The 24,693-nt window shown below is 39.8% G+C and overlaps 1 protein-coding gene across 1 annotated transcript in view; it reads left to right on the top strand.

Annotated features, from left to right (window-relative positions):
* TNS3 (tensin 3) overlaps positions 1–24,693 on the top strand; it is a 233,099-nt gene that overhangs the window by 72,395 nt on the left and 136,011 nt on the right. The window contains exon 3 of the mRNA XM_086467647.1: positions 7,985–8,022. Within this exon, the coding sequence (XP_086323773.1) occupies positions 7,985–8,022 (38 nt within the window). The remainder of the gene's footprint in view (positions 1–7,984; positions 8,023–24,693) is intronic.

Here is a 24,693-nt window from a genome sequence, read left to right as displayed (position 1 = left end):
TAATAAGATTTAAAAAAATACCCTCGGAAAAAATGCCTACAACTGTGTAAGTACTTGAAGGATCATGTTGATTACCTCCTTTGCATACATAGCCTATAGTTTTCTCGTCTGGTTATGGTCTTTGTCACTTACATTTTCTGTAGGAGTTTAACAGCTGTGAATCAAAGCTTCCACGCCCATTAGGTCTTATCCACATAATAAATAAGTTTTTAACAACATTGGCTTTCTTATTTTGAAGATCACCCCTTTTAAGCCAATCTCTTATTTTTCTCTGATCCTTACTCTTAGCGTAATTTATGCAGGTTATGTTTTCAAGATCCATCACAGGCGTGCAAGCTTTCGAGATCTTACAGTTCTTGCACTGTCTGCAGCTCTGAGAAGAACCTGGAGCTAGTCCAGCCATTTTTTTAGTTTCATGTGGGTTCCTGGCTACACTAAACCATAAGCTGGTTGAAATGGTTTTCTGGAAGAAATGTTGCAACATGGGGTTGTCTGTTCGGCTAGGGGGAGGAGAGCTAAAAATAACCTTTGCTTCCAAACTGGATTAAGGTTTAGTCATTTCCTACCTGACTTGCAAGTGTAGTAGAGAAAAAACTTCACTGTGTGATGAGATCAGGAGAAAAAAAGAAAGAGAGGAAAAATTTGCTGTGTGTGTACTTTATTTTTAAAAATGTGAAACTCTTTTTGCTGTGCTAATATTCGACCTTTGTAACAGCATCTATGGGAAATTAAACAAAAACCCAAACAAAACTAAACCCCACCCAGGAGTCTTCAAGATGCAAAATGATAAATTTAACTATAAATTCCATGGGGGGCGGGAACCCAAAAAAACCCCCCACAAACTGAAAATTGACCCCAAAAAACCCGTGGTGGTCAAGATTCTTCTTACAAGACAGGAAGAAGGTGGGAGTAAAGGAGGGGAAAAAAAAAAGAACAGACATACTAATGCAGCAGTAGTGCCAAAATATTTTTCTCTTAATAAAGATTTTCCACTGCTATTGTCAGCAAGTGGAATATTTAATCTGCAGGAAAGCTCATTCACAATGCTCTTGACTGTACAGCCACCCCAAGTAAAAAATGCTGAGGCTTTGCACAAATTTCCCATAACTGTCTTTCAGCCTTCATCTTCAAAAATAATGCCTGCAGTCCCTGTCATGAAGTGCTGGGAGCAATATTCAGATGAAGAGACGATGGTTGGCTGAATATAAAAAAAGAACAAAAGAAAATCTAGGAAAATGTTTGAGGCACAGGAAATGCACCAGCAGATGTTGTTGCTGTAGTGTGGCTGTTAGACTTGCGACATCTTTGGCATGTGACTGATAACTTCTTAAAAATAGAAGTGTTTACTTTCCCAGCTAAAGCCCAATATTTTCAGCTAGAGGACTCTTTCCCCACCCGCCACCCAAAGGTATCTCTGCCCCACACAAAGCTGCATGCCATCCTGTTTTTAATGCTGCAGTTAATAATTTCCATGTGTCTGCTTTTCATACTGCTTTCATTTTGGATCTTAAACTTGAGTTGTTGCAGAGCTGGTAGGTCAGCAGAAAAGTGTCTGTGTGTTGGTGAGAGTTTTTTGTAATAATCTGGTCACAATGTTGTTAAACTCTTGTCAAAATATAAATGGCCAGCAAGTTGCCCAGTTCTCTCCATTTGGGACATTTTGGTCATGGATGTCTTTGTACCAAGCTCTGCCTGGAGAAGATCCTGTTGTGGCCTTGCATTTATTAAAACATGTTGATTTGGTTTCTGAAAAAAGGAAGAACATCTTTTCTTCAGAGCTGATGGGCTGGGATGTTGTGCACAATGTTTCCTGTAGGAGGGAGCTGTTGCTCAGTGGTATCACTAGCCTAGCTACTAAAATGGCTGGGCTTGACCACTCCTGTGCCACTCTGACACCCATCTTTCTGTGGTATTAAGAGACAAGACTGAAATTTGGAACTATGAAAACTAAGTCTTGATTACAGAAATCTTTTTATATGCTTGGTTCAGGTTACATTTTGTTATGGATCTTCCATTACTGTCAAAAAATACCTGTGAAAGCATATGTCTGTTCTGGGGAAGCTGAGTTGAAGATGCTGAGGGAAAGCAAGCGTCTTTCAAGCAGCTAGGCCTGTGGGTCAGTATCCTGATTTATTATTTGTCACCAGGAAGTTAGAAATGAATATCAAGAGCTGTATAGTATATGCTTTTGGGGCAAGTGATCTTTCTTGGGCTTTAATAATGTATTAAACTAAGTTACATCTCTTAGATTCTCTATTTATACGCAAGTTTCTGCCCCAGGAGTTTTTCTGAATTACATTGTTTGTACCCTTGCCATACATAGAGTTGTTTAAAAACAAACACACAAAAACCCACCGTGGAGAATTGCTTGACAAAAGCTGTGGTTAGATGCAAGGTTGTCCTTATAAACTAGTTGTATTTTAATATTCACTGCATGTACAGTGTGACAGAATATTTCTATGGAATATATTGCCATACCATATGTCCATTAAATGCCAAAATGTGACAAGGTGAGTAGCCCTTACCACACAGAGAAAAACTTTGTCCTGGTAAACCATAAATCATTCTGTGGTTAGTTTATGGAAGTACTCTCTTTGCAAATACATTTCTGCTGGTTTTCAGAGAGCATCTTACATGCATGAATGTAGGAAGTAGATCTTTCATTTCATAAAAATTTTGATGCTCAAGTCTGAAAAATATGATTCACTACACTTGTCCTTCTGCCTTTGCCCTGGCAGCAAAATTGTTAGCTTGGAGGAGTTAACACATGTTCATTTTGATGAAAAGACATGTCTCTTCCCCGCTGCCCCCGCCCCCCCCCCCCCCCCCCCCCCCCCAAAAGAGTTGTTTCTCAGAGCTATTGTTTAGGAAATGTTTTGAAGTGTAGTAAATTGACTAAATATGGTTTGGCCTCCATTTCATTGCCAGCCAGCTTGGGACAGTTCTTGGAACTGATGCCAGAGTCCTTAAACACAAATTGGGAAAGTCTGGTATCTGACGAGAGCTGATGTGTGGGATGCAGACATTCAGCTGTTCAGTTGAAGAACTGAAGTAGCCTTGCCGAGTGTGACATTGATTAAGTCCTTCGGACTGTTTCAGGCACACTTTTAAATTCAAATACACTTGGGCTGTAGTCCTGAAAAGAGCTATTTCACTTGTAAGCTTGGCCTGAAGAATGCCAGCATTCAGTAGAAGCTGCTTGTTGGAACCTTTTAACTGTAAGTTATGTGTATTTTTCTTAACAGTTGGTGTGCTGTGAGTAAGCTCTGTTGTTCATATGGTTTTTTTATTGCATGTTTGTTGCACTGAAAAGGCACGGGTTGCACAATTGTGGTATGATACTGCTTTATTGGCCTCGGAAATTTTCTGAAACTGTGTATCTCTGCTATTCAAGGGTTTCCATAAAAACAGCTGGCACACTGAAACGTGATTTGGTCTCTCTGGCAATCTAATGGTTGAGATAATATCTTTGGAAGTACTGTGAATGCTTGGGCTGAGGGGAGACAGTCATCTAGGCCAGGATAGTTCTGTGAGGTAGTAGCATTAGCTGTGGCAAGAGGAATTCAAAGTGACAAAATACCAAACAAATTGGTTTTTATCTGTGAGTGGTTAATTTGTTAGGGGTCTCTCACTGTTCGTGATGTTAGCAGGTATAGTGGAGGAAAACATATGAATTGCATTGTAAAAGGATGTGCCTGGAAAGGCAGTGGTGCTTCCCTCCACTAACTCTTCTGTATTCAGATGCTTGGATAGTTGTGGCTGCTGTAGCACAGCCCTTATTCTGTGCACTCTTTCCCCATGTGCTTGCATGCTTCCTCATACCCAGTTCATGGCATTTTCTTGATACCTGTCTGTCTTTCAAATGCTGCTGATACTTCCCCCCCTGCCCCGTGTTGTGTCGTGGTTTTTTTGGTTTTTTTTTGTTTTTTTTTTCTTTTTTTTTTTCCCCAAATGTTTTCCCTCCATTTTGGAGAAGGGACGGAGGGTGTGGGAAAGTAGAGGAGACCAGAAAAGAAGGACAAATTAGTTTAAAAGTACTTTGACTTAACTCTATCTGTATGCAACCTCAAAGTTTATTCTCGTGACTCTGCCACACTAGCAGTAAAATTGTTGGTAGGAATTATCATCTAGAGATTGATAATTGGCTGCAGGTTAGTGATCCAAGGTATACTCTCTTCCAATCACTTAATTCCTAAGCAATGTTCTATGTTATATAAAAGAAAAGAGCCTTTTTCTACACCCCCCCCATCCCATCTCCTCCCCCCCCGCCCTTTGGTTTTTAGCAAGCAGTTGTATGTTTACTACAAACAAAACTTCTGTGGTTTTAGAGTGTGTATATTTGTGTACATATGCAGGTATGTATTTGTGTACATATGCTTGCACTTGTATGTATATGTGTAAATGTTTATATAGACACAAATGTAGCTCTTTATATACATGAAAAGGTTACCTTACCAGCAAATCAAAACCTGTGATGCTTGCTGTACCTCAGTGGGGCATGCGTACGTTATGTGAAATGTTTTGAACACTTGAGCATCAGGTCAATGCCAAGAATAGTCCATCAAAATGGGCTCAGTCATTTTAAGTTTTGTTGTTCTGGGCAGAGATTTGGTCAGCGAGTGAAAATCATACCTGTCAAGAAAACGGAATTGGTGTTTGGATCTGTTATGCTTGGGGATCCGTTTCTGTCGTTGGGACGTGGCTGGTATGCCTTTTAGGAGCAATGTATGGAATGAGCAGGTTGACTTTCACCCAAGAGGGAAGGGGGAGAATCTCCTTTCTGCTTCTGAGCACAAAGGAATGCTTGCTTTGCTCCCAGCATCTGGACAGTCAGTGATCTCAATTTGGAGTGCTTATTTCTATGCAGTTTTATTAGACAGTGAAGGAGAGAAGGTAATGACTTAATGCAGTCTAATCTATGAAAGTGCTGGATTTAGGTATGAATAGATATTTCTGGATGCTGAGGAGAAGTGAAGCTACCTTCAGAATGTTACAGCTTTACATAACTGAAAAAGTACACAGTTTGGTTCAGTCAGGCAGCTTTGCCTGATCTGTATGTGACTAATTACCTCTTGAGAATTTAGTCTTTGTTTCCTTTGAGTCTCATAAATATAGCAGTGCTTTGTTTGTAATGCGTTCTTCCTTTAATTACGTATGGAGTTTGTATGCCATATTGCTGTGTTGCTTATGAGTTTGAATGGGATGCTGCTGCTAGACCCAGTCTTCTTGTTGCTGTCCAGGCTAAACTCCCATCTCACGTCAGTGGTTTTTTTCCCAGCAAAGACATTACTGTTGTGTTGCCCAAGAGCAGCAAACTCAGACTTTTCATGTACATGGAAAGGGAAAAAACTCAATGGCTGCATTTACTGTTATCTACGTCTTTAGTAAAGATTTTGTGTATTGTTGGTGGTGTTTGTGATTTGGTTTTGCGTGAGCCAGTAGCAAAATCATGGAAGTTGTCATGGAATGAAATCTATTTTTGTTTTTTATTTCATCTTGCCCTTCCAGAAATCTAGGCTTAAGCATCAGCAAAAATCATAGAATCATAAGGTTGGAATAGACCTCTGAGATCATCAAGTCCAACCGTTAACCCAACACCACTATGCCCACTAAACCATGCCCCAAAGTGCCGCATCTACACGTCTTTTGAACACTTCCAGGGATGGTGACTCCACCACTTCCCTGGGCAGCCTATTCCAATGTTTGACCACTCTTTCAGTGAAATTTTTTCCTAATGTCCAATCTAAACCTCCCCTGGCACAACTTGAGGCCATTTCTTCTTGTCCTATCACTTGTTACTTGGGAGAAGACACCAATGTCCACCTCACTACAGCCTCTGTTCAGGCAGTTGTAGAGAGCAATAAGGTCTCCCCTCGGCCTCCCCTTCCCTGGGCTAAATAACCCCAGTTCCCTCAGCTGCTGCTCATAAGACCTGTTCTCCAAACCCCTCACCAGCCTCCTTACCCTTCTCTGGACACTCTCCAGCACCTCAGTGACTTTCTTGCAGTGAGATGCCCAAAACTGGACACAGTACTCAAGGTGTGGTCTCACCAGTGCCAAGTACAGGGGCACGATCACCTCCCTACTCCTGCTGGCCACACAATTTCTTATACAGGCCAGGATGCTGTTGGCCTTCTTGGCCACCTGGGCACACTGCTGGCTCATGTTCAGCTCGCTGTCAACCAGCACCCCCAGGTCCTTTTCTGCTGGGCACCTTTCCAGCCACTCCTCCCCAAGCCTGTAGTGCTGCTGAGGGTTGTTGTGACCCAAGTGCAGGACTGGGCACTTGGCCTTGTTAAACCTCATAGCGTTAGCCTCAGCCCATTGATCCAGCCTGTAAGTTGAGAACCTTGTCTGTTACATCAGGGCTTCCTGAAAAATTTACTGGTTTATTCTTTATTTTTTGTGTTTGTCTCTTCCACCCCCACCCCCTGCCGTTTTGCAGGAGATAACCTCAAAGTAGGTTATAGAAGAAACGCATAGTATGCATGCATAGTTTTAGAGAATCTGTTAACATTTTGCAAAGTCAAAGCTAATCATGCTGATTTAAAATATGGATTCTACTAAATAGGCAATTTTGGTGCATGAAATGACTTAATAAATTTAGGCATCCTCTGTGCTGTCACACAAGAAAATGAAGTTTATCTTCATGGATTAAAAGCCATCTTCCATTTGCTTTAGGGTTGATAGCATTTGTAGGTAGTATGTGGTTATTGATCATTATCAGTGCTAACAGAGCAGTGTATTTGTGTGAACACTAATACATTTTTAGGATAAAGAATCCTGATCCTGTGAAGCACTGTGAACAAAGCACTCATTCCTGACTTATACCTGGGGAAAATAAGTGAACATAGCACCTACAAGGTTGCGTGAGAAAGTGGGTTAATAAGCCTTACTTCCCCCCCCCCCCCCCCCCCCCGAGAAATGGCGGGAGCATGAAGGTTTTTCATTAGGCAGTCAATACACTTGAATCTGAAATGGGCACGGGCGTGTATTTGCTGACCTCAAGTCTTGGGAGTTGTATCTTTCCTGTTGGGTCAGGCTGTAAAATATCTTTCTCTTGTTAGAGGCACTGAGAAATGAGCATGGCTTTCAGCTTTGGTGGTCTAAGGTTAGGTCCCAGTTGATCTTCCAGCTAAACCTCTGTGGTATTCTGTGGCTTACTGATTTTGGAGATTGAATAAGTAAATTTTTCCTGAATTTAAAATACAGTTTAGCTCGCAGTAACGCAAAGGATAGACATTGCATGGAAATAAAGCAGAATTTGGAGTAAAGAAGGAAGTGGGTATAAATGGAAAATCTATTAAAACCAGCCTGTGTCAGGTTCTAGCTGTTACGCTGCTACATCTTAGTTACATCGCTGCTCCTCTGGCTGCTTTTTTGGTTAAGCACCGATTCCTGAATCTAAACCTGCTCGGATGATTCATCCTTTCTTGCTTTTAGGTCAGCAGGAATTTAAAAGAAATCAAGAGCTAATCCCTTGGAAGTAAAGTTTGCAACACTGTGTCAACTATGTTTCTCAATCAGATATTAAGGATTGAACAGTTGTGGTGGCTTGTGAGTTTGAAGTCACCCTGCTTAGGTTTCTGGGACTGCTGATATGACTGATTAACACATTACAGCAGGAACAATTGATCTTACTATCTGTGTTATTTAGATGGTAGAACTTCTGGTGCATGTGAAACTAAAGGTAGGTGTCAAGATAATCGGCCCATGAAGTTTAACCAGGCGTATGTTGTCATAAGCTGCTGGAATGCATGAATCTGATAACATCTCTGTAATTAACTAATCTTTCTTTCAGAAATGAGTAAAAACTAATTGCATTTTTTTTTAGGGTTTTTTTGGTTTGTTTTAAAGTGTGTAAATACATTTATATGTACAGACTTGAGTTTGGCCAGATCTCTAGTGGAAAACCGATCTGAAGAAATGAAGAGAAGAAACCACCCACTCTTTTACTCATATGTTTTACTTGTTTTTGTTTCAGTTTGCAAGTATGCCTGCCACAAGAAATGTGAAGAAAAGGTAAGCATATTTATTTGCTTTCCTTCTTGCTATTTATCCACATGTATTTGAAGTTGAGACTACAAAAGCTATATCAACTGATTAAGACTAAGATGGTTATTAAATCAGATGCGTACCTGTCAAAAATTATTTTTTTTTTCCTGGGGTATTGTTCCTGCCATTAATATAAAACAGGTCCCTGTGTAGTCAAAACATCTGCACCTGTGGTTGAGTTTTTCATTGCTCCCACAAGAGGACACATTTCAGGTTGAAAATAGCAAGTTAAGTAGTTGAGACACAAACCACACAGTTCTGAGTGAATAAGGTGTATATACATATACGCACACACATATGTATACACTCCTGCATGCATGTGTGTGTGTATATGCACATGCACATGTATATGTCATAGAATCTTAGAATGGTTTGGGCTGGAAGGGATCTTGAAGACCATCTAGTTCCAACCCCCTGCCATGGGCAGGGACACCTTCCACTAGACCAGGTTGATCCAAGCCCCATCCAACCTGGCCTTGAACGCTGCCAGGGAGGGGGCAGCCACAGCTTCTCTGGGCAACCTGTGCCAGTGCCTCATCACCCTCACGGTGAAGAATTTCTTCCCAATATTTAATCTAGATCTCCCCTCTTTCAGTGTGAAACTGTTACCCCTCATCCTATCACTATCCTCCCTGATCAAGAGTCCCTCCCCACCTTTACTGCAGGCCCCCTTTAAGTACTGGAAGGCCGCTGTAAGGTCTCCCCGGAGCCTTCTCTTCTCCAGGCTGAACAACCCCAGCTCTCTCAGTCTGTCCTCACAGGGGAGGTGCTCCAGCCGCCTGAGCATCTTCATGACCCTCCTCTGGACCCACTTGAGCAGGTCCATGTCTTTCTTATGCTGTGGGCCCCAGAGCTGGACACAGCACTGCAGGTGGGGTCATACCAGAGCAGAGTAGAGGGAGGTATATATATGTATATTAAAAAAAATTACAGCAACAGAGATTTAAAGGCAATTTTTGGCATTGGATTATAAAAGATATAAGCTTATTACTGATTTATTTTCAGTGTCTACTGTAGATAATTTCCACCCAGTTCAGTTTCATTATTAGATTTTTGTTAGTTTTTAGTACCTCTGAGTCTCTTTCACACAAGGTGAGATCAGTACTTCCATGGTCTTAGATGACTTAGAATTTCCCCATCCCTACATTTGTGTAAATCGAAGACATTTACAGAGTGTTGCAGTCTAATCTAGCAGTCTTGGAGGGCTTTACCTTATTTTACCAGAACTGCCTTAATGGGATAATATTCTCTGCTTTTAACTAAAATTTTTGATTAGAAAAACCTCTGCTTAGTGAAGGACTTGGAGATCTGTTAGGCCATTTGGGGAAATTCTAGTAAATACAAGTGTCATTTGGGTGAGCATCTCCCATTTTGCGTGGAAATGGTACTTGTGCATTTGAAAAATGCTGTGTTACATGGTATGCTGAATTAATGCAGAATGTTGTTTTTTCATGAAATAAGATGATAAAGTACATGCAGTGGTAATTCAATTTTTAAGTAAGGTGTTACCTTTTGAAAGTTTACATCAACTATATACATTTAATAATGATTAGTAATAATACTATAGTAGTGGTGGTCTAAAATTTGAAGGGAAACAGTCTAGTAGAAGTACTTCTTATTAGACCAGGTTGATCCCTCTTTGCACAGTAGCTTTGGTTCTCCAAATAGCACTTGCAGTATGGAGTTCTACCAGCTTCCATGGGGAAGAATCTGGTTTGTTGATAATGTTGGTAGCTTGCAGATTTGCTTGGGTAGGTGCTATGTAGATCTAGAGTTTCCAGAAGTAATGGTACATAAATGATGCTGAGACTGTGGTAAGAAATTCTTTAAACTCGTTTTGGAGACAAATAATTTCATACATGTGCCATATGTTAAAAATGGGAAACTGTGTTTCAACTAGTATTTATGCTCTCAGGGATTTGGGTGTTGAGTGTTGAAAAGACTAATATATGGAGTGCCAAAAGTATATAGTAGTGTAACTATCATCGAGATACTGATATATTTCATGGTTTTTAAATGATTGAAAAGAGATTAATAGTGTGTATTACAGAAGATAATAAAATAAGATATGGGAACAAGACCAAATTTAAATTATTTTTTACAAGAAGCTTTTTTCTGATTTTCAGAAGTAGTAAGCCAACAAGTAGCTTAAATTCAGAATTTTTCTACAAGTTTTTTCTTTTCTGACAACTTACATGAGGCTCACAGCAATATTGTGTATAATCTTGTTACATCATTCATCCTGATTCAGATCTGAGTTTTGCCTTTGTTGCCTAAAATGGCATCTGTATTTTAATTTGGTTTTCCGTTTAAGGCAGGAATGATTCTGGTGTGTTTTAAGCTGGGCTGAGAACATGCTAAGACCGTCTAAGGGTGTTGCAGGCAACCTTGAGGATACCTGTAGCCATAATCGGATTCATGTGTGTGGAAAGAGTTTCATGTCTCCAGCTGATCCACAAATATCTTTTCTCCCTAGAATGTATTTTACCTCCAAGAGAGGTATTACTGTCTGCATTTTTTGTAAAACCACCTGTCTGCAGCTTATGGAGAGTAACTATTTTTTCATTGGTTAAACATTCCCGAAGACAAAATGTGTAAGCAGTTAGTCAGATGACAGTCCCATGGAAAAGGAGTGAATGAGAACAAAGAACGTTGCACTTAGAAGATCCTGTAGTCATTTTGGAAAAGAATAATGCGTCATCGTGGTGCAGCATTACGCGCAAGACTACTGGGGTCATGAGTGTTCATAAAAGCGTTATTATGTGCAAGTCTAGCCATAAAGCCCCATAACAAAATGGATAATGTTATAAATGTGTTCAGGTAAAAACAGCAGCTCAGGCCTTACACTGGCAACGCTACAATGCAGGTTTTCAAGAGTTTGTCAAGACAATACCACTCTTATGCTTGCAAATGCAAAACAATTTGTTAGATAAGTCATCCATGAAAATAAAGTTTATGCAGGCCTGAAAATAAAGTGGGCTCTGAATTTGATCAGAAGGTACAAATGAAGGAAGAATCATGTTTTGGAATTGTTTGTCAGCTGCTGCCTTGTAGGATGAACCCTAAATTGGTTCGGTGAGGGTTTTCCAGTTGCCCCTGACATAATAGTGAGTACAAAATAACAAATGCAGGCAAGCACTTTAGTAACATTTCAAAACCTAGAGCACAGTTGGAAGAAAATCTGAAGTCACAAAAACAAAAGAAAAAGAGCAGAGATTAACTTGCATCGATTGAGGCTGTTGCATTCGGTGCCATTATATGAGTTGCAGAAAGATTATAATGTTAGAAATTCTGTAGCATACATCCACTAGATGGTATGGATGGATACCAGCATGAAAATTGGATGAGCTATAAAAGAAAGTTACGCAAAAGCCCAGCAAAAAAAAAAAAAGACGTCAAAAGCCCAAACTGCACTGTCTTGGAATTGTCTATGGAAAGAAAAACAAACAAAAAAGTGAACATAGTGGATGTCTGGTTATAAAACCTTCAGAGATATATCTGTCTCTGTCAGGTTACTGTTTGCAATTTAGCCCTGAAGGGGAGGGCGAGCGCATGGCTGCAGGGATGAATTAGTGGAAATTAAGGATCCACAAATTGAGAACAGATGTCAGGAAGCAGTATTTCACACAGAGAGCAATGAGTATGTGAACAAGTCTCACAGGCAAATTTGTTTAGATGAAAAGTGGTGCAGTTACTCAGGACTGAAGCAATTTAATCATGTCCTGGGAGACAGAGCTCCGAGTGGGCTGTGCCGTAAAGGGGCTCCTCAACTCTCATAGCCTGCATGAACTCTCCTAACCTATTTGTGAAACTGCTGCATCCTTGCCAGTGCATTGTCTTGAGATCTTGGTGTGCACCAGGGTGTGCCAAAGCATTTGATTTTAGTACAGCCTCTCAGGAGAGCTGTTTTGCCTGCATACTGCTCGATGGGCTCAGCATGATGTGCATGGGCAGTGCTGAGCTAGGACAGCCCCGTTGCACTGAGCCTCAGAAACTTGGTATGTGTTAATAGGAAGACACATGGTTCTATCTGCAGTGTGACTTCTCTAGTATTCTGTCTGTACATACTAACAGTGAGGTGTCCTGCTGATACACATGCGTTCTCGTCAAGGAGGCCTGATGAACCATACTTTTCTGCATGTTGATAGAAAAGAGGCCCTAAAAATGCTGCCCTGCTTGAACGGTACTGGGGTGGTGTTAACTTTCTGGACCATAGTGATGCTTTTTCTGGTCATGGGAAGCCCTTATAAACTTGTCCTTGACCTTGCATAGATTAAGCTACTGTAGTGTATTTGGTTTTGCGGCAGGCTTATTTAGAACCAAAGCCAACCTTTCAAATTGTTATCTTACACCAGCGTATAATACTATCTCAGTTTACTATAAAAAAAAAATAATTGTTGTGCTTTCATCATCTGTGCTTTTTTCTTTAAAGTGATGGGGACAGAAAACCACTCTAGAGGAGGATGTTTGCTATTCCTGTACGTACTGTATTTTAAAACTCTATAAAAGACAATGTTTTTGTTTTCTCTCTGAAAAACATTGTAAGAATGAATTCTGAAAGAATTTTGTTTTGCTGTACAAATCCCAGTTCATTTAGGTAATTACTGTCTTATATGGCCTCAGTCCATGTGTGTTTAACTTGGAAATGTTTCTGTATGGCTGTTTGTTCAGATCTACATATCTAATTAGCGTTCCCTGAGGTTTCTGAAGCTACAGCATGTCTAATGCCCCCAGGGTGTTGCTCTGGATTTTTGCTCTGGGAACTTGAGTCCCCTTTGTTTTGTAGCTTTGTCTTGGGGCATGCCTCTCTGCATATGATGTAGGAATACTTGTTTGTCCCACCACGAGGCTTTCGCTTAGCGCTCTGTCCTGGGGTGCCATGTTTTCCATCTTGTACTGTGTCAGTTACATATGTGATATCATTGAAAGGCATCACATCGTGACTCCAGCCAAACTTTGTTCTTTGAAGTCTGGGAATTTGAAAACTGGTTTCTATCTCCTCTCCTGTGGGAAGACTGAAAGCAGGAGGGGGAACTTCTTGACTGTATTTTCTTGACCTGTTTCTTGTATGCTTGTTCTCCGTCTTGAGAACTGACAGATTTTATTAAGCTTGTAAGCAAATACTTAAATTCTCTTACAATCAGTAAGCTTAAGTATTTGCTGAAGATTTTGTCTGAATTGGGCGTGATCCAGCTTTATGCCTTTGCCTAGTGAACATTGCGTGTATCCTTAATTCAACCTAGAAGATATTTTTGCTATGCTTAAGCCAAGAAGACATTGTCTTTACATAGGACAGTTTGATTCTTTGCTAGTCTGAAATGATGTTTCAAAGAAACCAATATCCTAGGTATTTCTTACCTACCTAGACAGATGTCTCAATGGCTTTTTCCAGTTCCAGTAAGATTAATTTATGTATACATGGGTTTGATTCAGCACACTTCCATCTTCACCTTTCAAGAAGCTGTCTTAGACATCTCAGTGGAGTGCAGATTTAATTAAAGCTTCAGAATTTTGTATTAACAGTCTAAAATCCTTCTTTAGACTAGTTTCCTGAGCGGTCATGTGCCACTTGAATGCTGGTAAAGCTCGACCAAATAGTTTAGTACTTTCAAATACTGTAGTTTGTTTTTCGTAGAGAAGCAATAGATTTATAATACATTTTTAGCATTTTATCATTTATAAAGCCACCAAAACTGTTTTTATCATAGAAAGTATAAACTCTGACAGGACACTTTGTCCTGCTACTTTTTTCAAAGGCCGTGTTTTTTCTGATTATTTTTTTCCTAGGCATTTGTATCTGAGAAAATGGAAATCTTCCCTTTACCCCATTCTTCCTTTTTCTTTAAACCATTTAAGCTGTTGCTGATTGAAGAGGATTGAAAGAAGGCTCCCCGCTGCTGCCAAATCCTGTTGTTGTGATACCCTAATCTTTTTCTTTCTTAGTCTAGGAAATATGAACATGATTTACAGAAAAATGCATAGATATAGACAAAAATTTAACTTGAATTAGTGTAAAAAACATGACTAACAGCACTATGGAAGGGAGAGTAATGGTAATCACAGCAATAAAAACTAGCAAGGAGTGATAGTTGATTTTGGTCCTGAGTTGCATGTTCAACTTCTATAGTGAAAATAAGGAACTTCTTACCTACCTGTGTACATATATCTATATATAGACTAATGCTGGGCAGATATTTTTGGTTTGGAGATTTAAAGCATAAGCTGTATTGGCTCTCAGAAGGCTCTAATGACTTTTGTCACTTGAGTACTTCTTAGATTGGTTTGCGAATAAACCTTGTGCTTACTTGGGGCAGCCTTGTTATGGCTGCGAGGTTGGGCTCTGGCTCTTGCATGAAGACATAATTTTACCCTGTAAAGAGAATCAGTGGCCTTTGGCAGTGCAGTGGGAGAGATACTTATGGGAGAAACATATGATGCACTACCATATGACATTTCCTCTTGTGTAGGTTTGGAGCAAGAAGGAAAGATCCTTCTCCCTTTTGTGTTAGGTTGAGGAAAAAAGATGGCATATTTCTTGTTGTACTTGCCAAGGGTTCCAAGGCAAGTCATGTGGACTATTGCTTTGTTTACCTTCCTGAAATTTAGTTTAGATTCCTGAAATGATGTCTAATGTAATAGTTCCCACGAAGTGGCTGACAGATAGGCATGCTCATGTTTCCTGTGTCATACATGTTTGTAATGTACACATGCATGCGAACAAGGCAACTATGTGGGGTATCTTTTTTTCTTTCTTTCTTTTTTCCCCAGTCTGGCTTCTCTATAAACAGAGGTCTGATGTAAAGCAGTGTAGTTAATTGTAACTGGAATATCCCTGCACCTCATCAGAAATTCACCGTTATCTGAATTTTATATTCATGCACCCTGGTCTATCTTTTAAACAGCTCAGTTAACTGTTCAGAATTGAGTTACAGACGATGCATTCTTATTAATCCAAAACTGTACCTCACTTGTGATTGTGGATTAGTTTCTTGTTTTCCTACTACTTGTGTAAATAAAGTGCAAATGAAAAAAAAAAACCAAAACCAAAAACCATGAACACCCCCCCCCCCCCAAATATTTTACCTTTAGTCCTCTTCTATCTTGAGAATACTGACTTTAATTTTTGGTTTGCAGACTTTCCTCTCTGCTTCTGTTTTTACTTTTATGCCTCCTGTATCAGGAGTAGTTTAAATCCTGATCTCAAATGCACCTGCTTGGCTTGCTTTGATTTTTTTAAAGAAAGATTTGTAGGAAGACTTTCTTCACTTCTGGCTCCTGTGTCTTGCATTGGTTATGTGAGCAGAAGGGTGGTGCCTTCTCACTCTGTGATGTGTCCTGATTGCAGGACGCTACTTACTGTTCATCACTAAAGAATAAAGTACATAAAGGAGTATCTCTCTAGAGTTCCATTAGCACTGTAAGAAAGAATTTTGGCTTGTAGTCCCAGGCAAGGGGACTAAAAAAAAAAAAAAAAAAAAAAAATTAACTGATGCACCCTGGTTCATTTTGTTGGGTTACTGGTACTGGTTCCATTAGGAAAGGGAAACCAGGGAGGAGACTGGTTGGAGAAGTGAATAAGCAGTGGGCTGGACTCTTCCAAGTGGTGGTGAGGCACTTTCTCTTTAAAAGAAAAAGGAAAAAAAACTCGTCACTGAGATTTCCAAGGTTACTGTGTTCCTGCTGATGTCTAATCTCTGCTGCTTCTTTGATTACTGCACTGAAATTAGTGTGAAGGTTGGCCAAGTATATTCACAGCCATACTTGGTCAGTTTGGAAAGGGAAGCAACTTTATCTGGGATGTTACCACTTCTCGAACTATTGCCAATGTTCTCTCTTTTTGAGGGTGATAATGATTTATTTCTTTTCTATCTGATATGCATGCTGCATCAGCTTGCTATGGAAGGGAGTTCAGCATCTGTATTCAAAAGGGTGGAAAGAAGTCCTCTTTGAATGTTTAAAACAATACAAAACTTAAAGCAGAAGCCAGATTTGCATGATGTCAAAACGTGTATTACTTTTTAGAGAGATGGCTGCTACTTTGGTAGTGACAGTTTTTCTCTTGAATTTTCTAACCTTGTTTCATACTTACTCAGTTGCATTTCAAGCACTACAGATTATGTCTCAGAAAAATAAAGGCAGGTTTTGGGGAGGAGACAGAAACAGAATGCCACAAACTTTCCACCTGAATGCCCAGGGTTTGTCAATCATTACATTGTTATTTTTAAGTGATTTTTAAGTAAAGCCCTTTTAGTTTTAAAAATAATTGAGCAACCTGGAAAAGATTTGCTTTGCTGAGATCAGCAAAATACTGTCGTCTTTTGTCCCTTAGTTAATACGGTACTTTTGAAAGTGTAGATTAGAACGATCATGACCAGCAGTGGACCAAATAATGATGGTTTTGCTTTTCAAATGGTTTCTCCTGAGGGTTTTTCTGGTGTGTATTTTGTTGTTTTGGGTTTTTTTTGTGTTTTTGTTTTTTTTTTTTTTTTTTTTTTTTTAAATTTTCAGTGTGGGTTCTCCTTAACCATCACAGATTTTGGGCAGAGGGAATCAAGGGCTTAAATTAAAATTTGTCATGCTTTTTCCAGGAGACAACTGTGTGAATGAATCTCTGTGGTTGGCACATTTTTGTGGGAATCTATCCATCCGAACATGTTCAATAAGGCTGAAGACTTCAAGGATTTTTTTTTCTTCATAGGCAGCTTTTAGCATGTTATATTACCATGCATGCAACCCTTTTAGTGCTGCCTGGCATCGGGTTAGAATAAAAATACTTGCAGTTGAAGTCCAAGGGATTACTGTGTGACTTCTGTAACTGACATTTGCAGCTCAAAGGGATCTTCTGATTTTTCCAGATTGTACCCAGAAGCAGTATTTTGCAGATCCTCCTGTCTACAAAATATTTTGCCCTCTGTTAGACATAATATCGCTGTAATGAACTGTGTGATGAATGAACCTTCAGATTCAACCAGAACTGCAAGCTGTTGAGTGACATGAGGACTTGAAATTGCTTTTTATGGGCATAAACCTTGCATTGTTTAAGTAGCAAAAGTGCTGTGCTGGAGCATTGTGTATTTGGCAGTTAATTTGCTGGGACTTCCCAAAAATGAAAAAGTATTTTAAAGTGTGCTGGTGATTTTAGATAAGAACTCTCATTTAGACTAACTGTTTCAGATAGCTGGCTATGTTGTGCAAGACCCAGCTGGTGCATGTACAATGTCAATGTTTATTTGTTTTCTTGATTTTCTTTTAAAAATAAATCTAGCTGTTGGCAAGGGGACGAGAGGATAACATGATGTTAGTGGTGGGAGGAAGCAAAACAATGTCTGCTTTTCTTTTTGTTCACCACCAAAATATGGATAGGTTACATTTTCATGACAAATATAAACTTCCCACTGGAAAATCTTGGGCTGTTTTAGGAGAGTTGGTGATTTTTTGTTTGGTTTTTAACTTCTGTGCCCTGTCCTGTTTTGGCTGATTTTGGGAAGGACCTCATTACTGGCCCAGTTATTTTCTCTCTTGCTCTGATCCTTTCTGTATAGATACAGGAGAAGTTACACAGCCTTGCCATATATATATATATTTTTTTTTTTTTTAAGAGAGGTAGAAAGGTATTTGTCAGCCTTCTAAAGTGGAATCAGAGAACCCAGGAGTGATGAATTTTACATTGCTGCTGCTTGGAATGCTCCCTTAGGTCATGTTATACAGCTCATGCCACATTCGTCTCTGGGAAATGGGAATCAAGTAGCTTACAAGAATATACTACTTCTTTCTTTGTGAGTTACTGTTATAAAAAGTTGTTTACCCTTACTGTACATGATTCTCGTAGCTTTTATGCAAGAGGCATTGCTTTTGTGTCCACTGTTGCAGCTCAAGACAGTAGCAACATCTTCAAGGGTACTCTGAACGTCAACAGTGTCTCTAATTGGGTAGCAGGCAAAACGTCCTAAAGCATTTTGCACCATTGCTGTGTCATACTGTATTGCTTTTGCTGGGGGTTTTGATGAAGAGTGCATACTCCTAGGAACTGGTCGAATTCCCTCTTGCAATACTGCATCTCAAAAACCTCAGCCTTAGATTGCAAGGACTTGTCTTATGGACCTGATGGAAGAATGGAAACTGAGTTGTGGACTTCATCATTTGAGGAAGTGTGGTCTGGATGATCAGGTAGTGAGGTCGATTATGAGTTGGTTGAAGAAGCCAGAGAGTTGTGGTCAATGGGACAGAGTCTTGTTGGAGGCCTGTATCTAGTGGAGTCCCTCAGGGGTCAGTACTGGGACCAGTGCTATTCAATATATTTGTCAATGACCTGGATGAAGGAACAGAGAGCACTGTCAGCAGGTTTGCTTATGACACAAAACTGGGAGGAGTGGCTGACACATCAGAAGGCTGTGCTGCCATTCAGAGAGACCTGGACAGGCTGGAGAGCTGGATTGGGAGATATTTGATGAAATACAACAAGGGCAAGTGTGGAGTCTTGCATCTGGGAAAGAACAACCCCATGTGCAAGTCTAGGTTGGGGACTAAGCTGTTAGAGAGTAGCGTAGGGGAAAGGGACCTGGAGGTCCTGGTGGGCAGCAGGATGACCATGAGCCAGCAATGTGCCCTTGTGGCCAAGAAGGCCAAGGGCATCCTGGGGTGTATTAGAAGGGGTGTGTTCAGTAGGTGGAGAGAGGTTCCCCTCCCCCTCTACTCTACCCTGGTGAGACTGCATCTGGAATAGTGTGTCCACTAATAGTTCTGGGCCCCTCAGTTCAAAAAGGACAGGGAACTGCATGAAATAGTCCAGGGCAGAGCCACGAAGATGATGGAGTGGAACATCTCCCTTATGAGGAAAGGCTGAGGGAGCTGGGTTTCTTTAGCTTGGAGAAGAGGAGACTGAGGGGTGACCTCATCAATGTTTATAAATACATAAAGGGCGAGTGTCAGGAGGATGGAGCCAGGCTCTTCTCGGTGATGGCAAATGATAGGACAAGGGGCAATGGGTGCAAGCTGGAGCATAGGAGGTTCCGTATTAAGATAAGGAAAAAGTTTTTTCACTATGAGGGTGACAGAGCACTGGAACAGGCTGCCCAGAGAGGTTGTGGAGTCTCCTTCTCTGGAGACGTTCAAAACCCACGTGGATGCATTCCTGTGTGACCTACTCTAGGTGGTCCTGCTCTAGCGAGGGGGTTTGGACTAGATGATCTTTTGAGGTTCCTTCCAACACCTAACATTTTGTGATTCTGTGATCATGAATAACCACAATTTTGTGGGAACATAGGATGAGAGTGAGCACTATGTGTTTTGAAGGTTGTGAGCTCCATCCTGGAAGTCCTGACTGTTTTGTATCGGTAAGCTGAAATGTCTAAGCTTTGTTAGAATTTGCTTTTACTGCTTCTATGGGATAACACAGCATTTCATAGTATTTTACTAGTAATTATTTCTAGAAGGCTGCTTCCCTTCCTGTGTTCTGTCTTGCTGAACAAAACATTTAAAATACCTCTGACAGTTAAAGCATAATAAATTCAGTCTTAGGGAAAACTGTTTAGGAAAGCTAGTTTTGATGATAAAAAAATATGTATTTAAGTCTGCTATAGGGAGAGCATTCTGTACTCTTTTGTTGCATTATCTCTTTTCTGCATAGCTGGGAAATTGAAGATATATTTGGAATGCACCTATTTAAGACTTTAATTTATTTTGAGAGGAGAGAAATTTGTTAAAGTGACTAGAGGGCTATGAAAGTTAGGATTGTGATAGAAGAAAGTCATATACTGTAACAAAATTCAGGCACTTCAGTGTCTTCATGGCAGCTTCCAACAAAGTGCTCTGAATCTCAGATATGGGTGAACTGGGGCCTTGTGGAGGGACACCTTTACAACATGAGAATACACGTTGGTGGGAAAGTGGAAGGTTCCTCCTTGATTCTTGACCCTTTGGGCTACTTTGGCCTCCTTTGGCTTGCTGAGCAGTATAGTCCAACAGTTTTTCCAACATATTTCTGTAAACTTCCTGCTGGAGAGATCACTATGCCTCTTTGACATGGCTCTTGGCGGACCTTCCATCACAGACTGAAACCAGGCCTGTGCTAAATTGCTGTACATATCTTTGGATTGCCTGATTCAAAGAGCTGTCTTTCCTTCTTGTGATCTACCGCATTTGTGCATTAAACTGGCCTTAGGGAGATGCAGAAAGTCATCCTGCAGATGGGTGGTTTTCAACTCCAGGGAAATAAACCAAAAACGTCTGAAACTCATTACTTCACCAACAAGTCTGACGTGACTTCTGCTTTCATATTTTTCTGTGGCGCTGAGTGGAAAAGATTGGCTTTCCTGTCTTCTGGAGCCCTCCTCCTCTTACCACAGCTTCCTCTTCTCTGTAATATGTACTGTGGAAAAAAAATCACCCCCCCATTTTAACCAAAGTTTATTGTTTAAATATTGCTTTCATGCTATCTTTAATACTTTCTTTTGATGGACATCTGTCTGTCCCAGACATTAGAGGCACACTGGAAGCAGTGAATCCTGTGGGCTGAGCACTGACCTCTGCAGTTTTTCGTGACAGAACCCCTGTCTCCTCCTCCTAAAACTTCTGATACCGTTTACTGTGTGGTGCCATTTATGACCACAGGAACCACAATGCCTCTAGCTCTTATCACCATTGCTTAGATGGTGGAAGCAAACTGAAACCCTGAGAAATTGCACCAACACCTGTGTTAAAGGTCCAGAATTCTGAGGCACAACAGGTCTGGTGCACAGCTTGTTTCTGCTCAAGAAAATCCAATCCATGCTGGTAGTTTGTTCCTTTGGGAGAGTAAAGTGTCTATGGAACTGTATTCCTGTTGCTTGCCAGGGCCCTCCCTGTCTGGTAATGTTGCAAGATTTGTTTGACTTTGCAAATGAAGCAGGTTTTTGCATGAGGATTATACCGAAATAAATAGGCCTGGAATTCTGAAAGGATAACATAGTTCTCTGAGGAATGTGTGACTAATTAAGCTTGGAGAGGTCAGATCTGGTACAAACAAGGGAAAAGTCAAGTCTCTCAAAGATGTATGCAATTGCCAAAATTAGGATTATTTTTTTTAACTGTTCTTTAAAGAAGCAGCAAAATAAGACATTTTGAGCAAAGATACTATGTTTTTGCACTCATTTAACGTTGAATAATTTCTACCTCATTTAGAAACCTCTGGTTAAACAGATTAACTCAGGAGGGACAGTAGCTAGCACTCCATTTACAGTTCACGTTGGCAAACTAAACCACAGCACAGAGATCTAGTGCAAAGTCCAGTAAAAATCTAGTTTTAGGATCTTGGCTCCTGCTGACTGGTTTAAGCCCTATTAGCTACACCCAAGTTCTGACTGACGTTCTTGTCCTTTGCTTCAGAACTCTTTTGGAGCAAATCCAGTGACCTGATAAAGGACAGGACTTCATCTCTGATTACTGGTTTACAGTTATCAAGAGAAACTCATCCATTTTTGATTTAGAAATCTTCTGTTTCATTGAAGTTTTGAAGAGGCTCTTCTTTTTTATCCTGTTTCCAGTTAACCTATGTACCAAATGTCTTGCCCTGTATGTGTTCTTTGGAGAGTTGGAGAACAACTTTCACGACGTAGGTCAGGACTGTGACTTTGCAAGATCAAGTATCACAGCATGGAAGAAAGCCAGACTTTGAGGTGGCAAAGATATGTGAACAATGCATTTCTGTATCTTGGGATAACTGTATTCCTAGTTACTTGTGAAGAGTTTCTTTTCCTTTAGTGACTTTGTTTGAAACAGCTTTGTTGTTTTGTCTTGGGAAACGGGGATTTGCATGTATATAAATACGCTAAATTTTGAAATACCTCCTGAAGGTATATAACTTTCCACTTCAGGTGTTAATTTCAGACTTTGTTTCATAAGGCATAATCCCAAGTGGACAGAAAGGAGTTGTGCATGGGTGAGGAATGTAGGAACATGGCTTAGATGTTACAGTACTCAGTTACTCATACATTTTTTTCCAAGAAACTCATGGAGAGTTTCTTAAGCTTCAGCTGATCCTCGTTACACCTTGATGAGGTGGGTACATGTAGTATTAGTGTTACTTCAGCAAATAAAAAATACTGAACCTGAGAAATTCATAAAATGGTGCTAAAATATCACTGTTGGAATTTGGTTTTGAATTCAGAGAGCTCCTGGCTGTGTTTGTTCTGTCTTTCCCTGTAGCAAATTTATCCCAGAACTAGATGAGAGAAAAAAAATGCAATGTGTTATGAAGCTTTTCTGATTTTACTTGGCTTCTGCTTGCTGTATGATAGCATTATATGTGAATAATCTTGGTTTTATTGGTAATCATGAGCCAAGCCTATTAACAGTTTCTCAACTGTAGTCATCTTTGCAATTTACAATGCAATTTTTGTGTTTGTTTCTTCCAAACTTAACTTCAAAACTGCTTTACGCTAATCAACTAGGAGGGTTGTTTCCATAGGGCAAAAGAATTTGTTGTTCTGAAGTGAGAGTGGAAATGGTGTATATCTGCACCGAACCTCAATGCTGATTTTACTGTATTGTCTTTTTGGGAGCACAGTTATAACTTGTTTATTAAAATACTGTAGTGACTGCAAAGTGCTTGTTCTGTTTCTGCTGTGTTTGATAAGGCTTCCATTAAAGCTGCTGTTTTCACTGTTTCCGAAAATGCTTAATTTGAAAAGGAAAATTCAGTGGGTGGGTTTTGGGCATGCTTTAGAGTTGTTCTGTCTGGGATGAAGTGCTGAGGATGCTTTGTATCTCCAGGACAAAAGTCTAAGTTAGATACTAATATCATGCAACTGGAGCTGTTCTATTAAAAAAAAAAAAAAAAAAAAAAAAAAAGTTGTATATTACTATTATAGCTTTTTAATCCTGAGTTGATAGCCCAACAATGTCCCTTTTTATTCTAGAATTTGGATTTATATTTTAAATTTTGTCATGTTACAAGCTTTGTCTTTGAGAGCACAGAGTTATTTGAAGATACACTGCACTCAATGTCCTTTAGTTTGTCTCCTTAGTGATTAAGAGGATTTATGATTTGAATGTTTTGGGAGATGGGTTGGAGAAGGGGGATGATAACTGACAGGCATGTCAAAAAAAGAAAACTAAGCAGAGAAAGTTCTTATGTTTTCAACACTTAACTCCAAAACTGTAGATTTAAATAGATAAGTGTGTGTGGGTTTTTTTTTTTTAAGAAAAGGGAAAAAAAAAATTGTGTGTGTGACTGTCTATATATATATATTTAAAGATGCATATTGAATATTTCCGTGAGCTTACCATTTGGCTCCTGGCAGTTGTTTATGCAGCAGTCACAAGGTCTCCTAACATCACTGTAACTTTGTTATTTGGAGGATGTCAGTGCCTTCATTTTCCTGCTCTCTTCACCCTTTCTCATCAATTGTGTAACATGATTATTAGTGAATAAGAATGAACAGATTTTTTAGCAGGTCACGTATATATTTGATGAAGATTCCTCCCCCTGCCCATCCTTTGTGTTACACATACCCTGTTGCAGGCGTACCAGCATTTCTTACATGATAAAACTGTAGCTTGGAAGAAATGCCAAATGGTTAAATTGCTTTTGCAAAAGCAATATGATAGTGTTTGAGATTTGGACTTTGAAATGCACCTTTGGTAATAACTGGCTCATTCTTGGAAGATGGTTCTTCCTCTGAAAGATCACCTAATTCTTGCAAAAAGAAAATAAAAAGTAAGGAAGATAAAAATGAAAGATGCATATGGAAGTGAAAAAAGGCGTTGAAATGTAAATACCGGATACTCCAGCAAATGAACTGTTGTGCAACAGTGGGGGGCACTGTTGTGTCTCTGGCACAGCAAGTCGGGACAGATTGTATTTCCTTAGTGCCAGATATTCTGCCATTTGTTGACATTTTTTCTTGTTTGAGTTAACATTTATCTCATGTTGGTTGGTTACTCATTAACTGATGTGACTGGTGTTAACAGTCGTATGAAGGAAAATTACCTGCAGATTCATTGGAGTCAGAATTCTTCATCAAAGTAATTATTTTAAATATTTTTCTGCCAATATGGGACTTTTTCAAACGAAGGCTTGATTCAGGAAGTATCACACCAGGAAAATGTTTCCATATTAACTGTGTATGCAAGAACAGGTAGTCTGTCTTTCAAATATTTGCTTGGTTAATGTGGGTAGACTAATGTGTGTCTATGCATGTGTGTGTATGTGCCGGGCACTGAAGAGGCAGCTATTTTTGAAAATCAGGCAAGGTGTTCCCATATTCTGGTACTACTTGTTAATATGTGAATGTGCAGAAGTACAGAAGGTAAATGCACCTTGGTTGCGTGATACTATGAGATGTTACACAAATGCATATCCAGTGTATTTCTTACAAGAATAAAGGTACTGTTGAAAGCTGACACTTCAGGTGATTGCAAATGCCCTTTTTAACATTAGCTTTAGCTTCAGTTTGGGGGACCAGAAAAGTCTTTCTGAAGTTATTGTTTTATACAGTTGATACACAGTGCGTGTATCTTTTTAAACCAACGAATGAGACATTTATAGTCCATTTTTTGTCTCTGCATTGATACTGAACTGAAGTCCTGCAACTTTGCTTTCCAGCTCTGTACTTTAAATGCTCATTTTTTTTGGCATGTCTCAGACCTTTGCAAACCAGG

The sequence above is a fragment of the Leptosomus discolor genome, chromosome 7 (assembly GCF_034619465.1).
Source record: "Leptosomus discolor isolate bLepDis1 chromosome 7, bLepDis1.hap2, whole genome shotgun sequence".
Classification (NCBI taxonomy): domain Eukaryota; kingdom Metazoa; phylum Chordata; class Aves; order Leptosomiformes; family Leptosomidae; genus Leptosomus; species Leptosomus discolor.
Note: the sequence above shows the minus strand (reverse complement) of the source record. Positions and strands in the feature narration are given on the sequence as shown.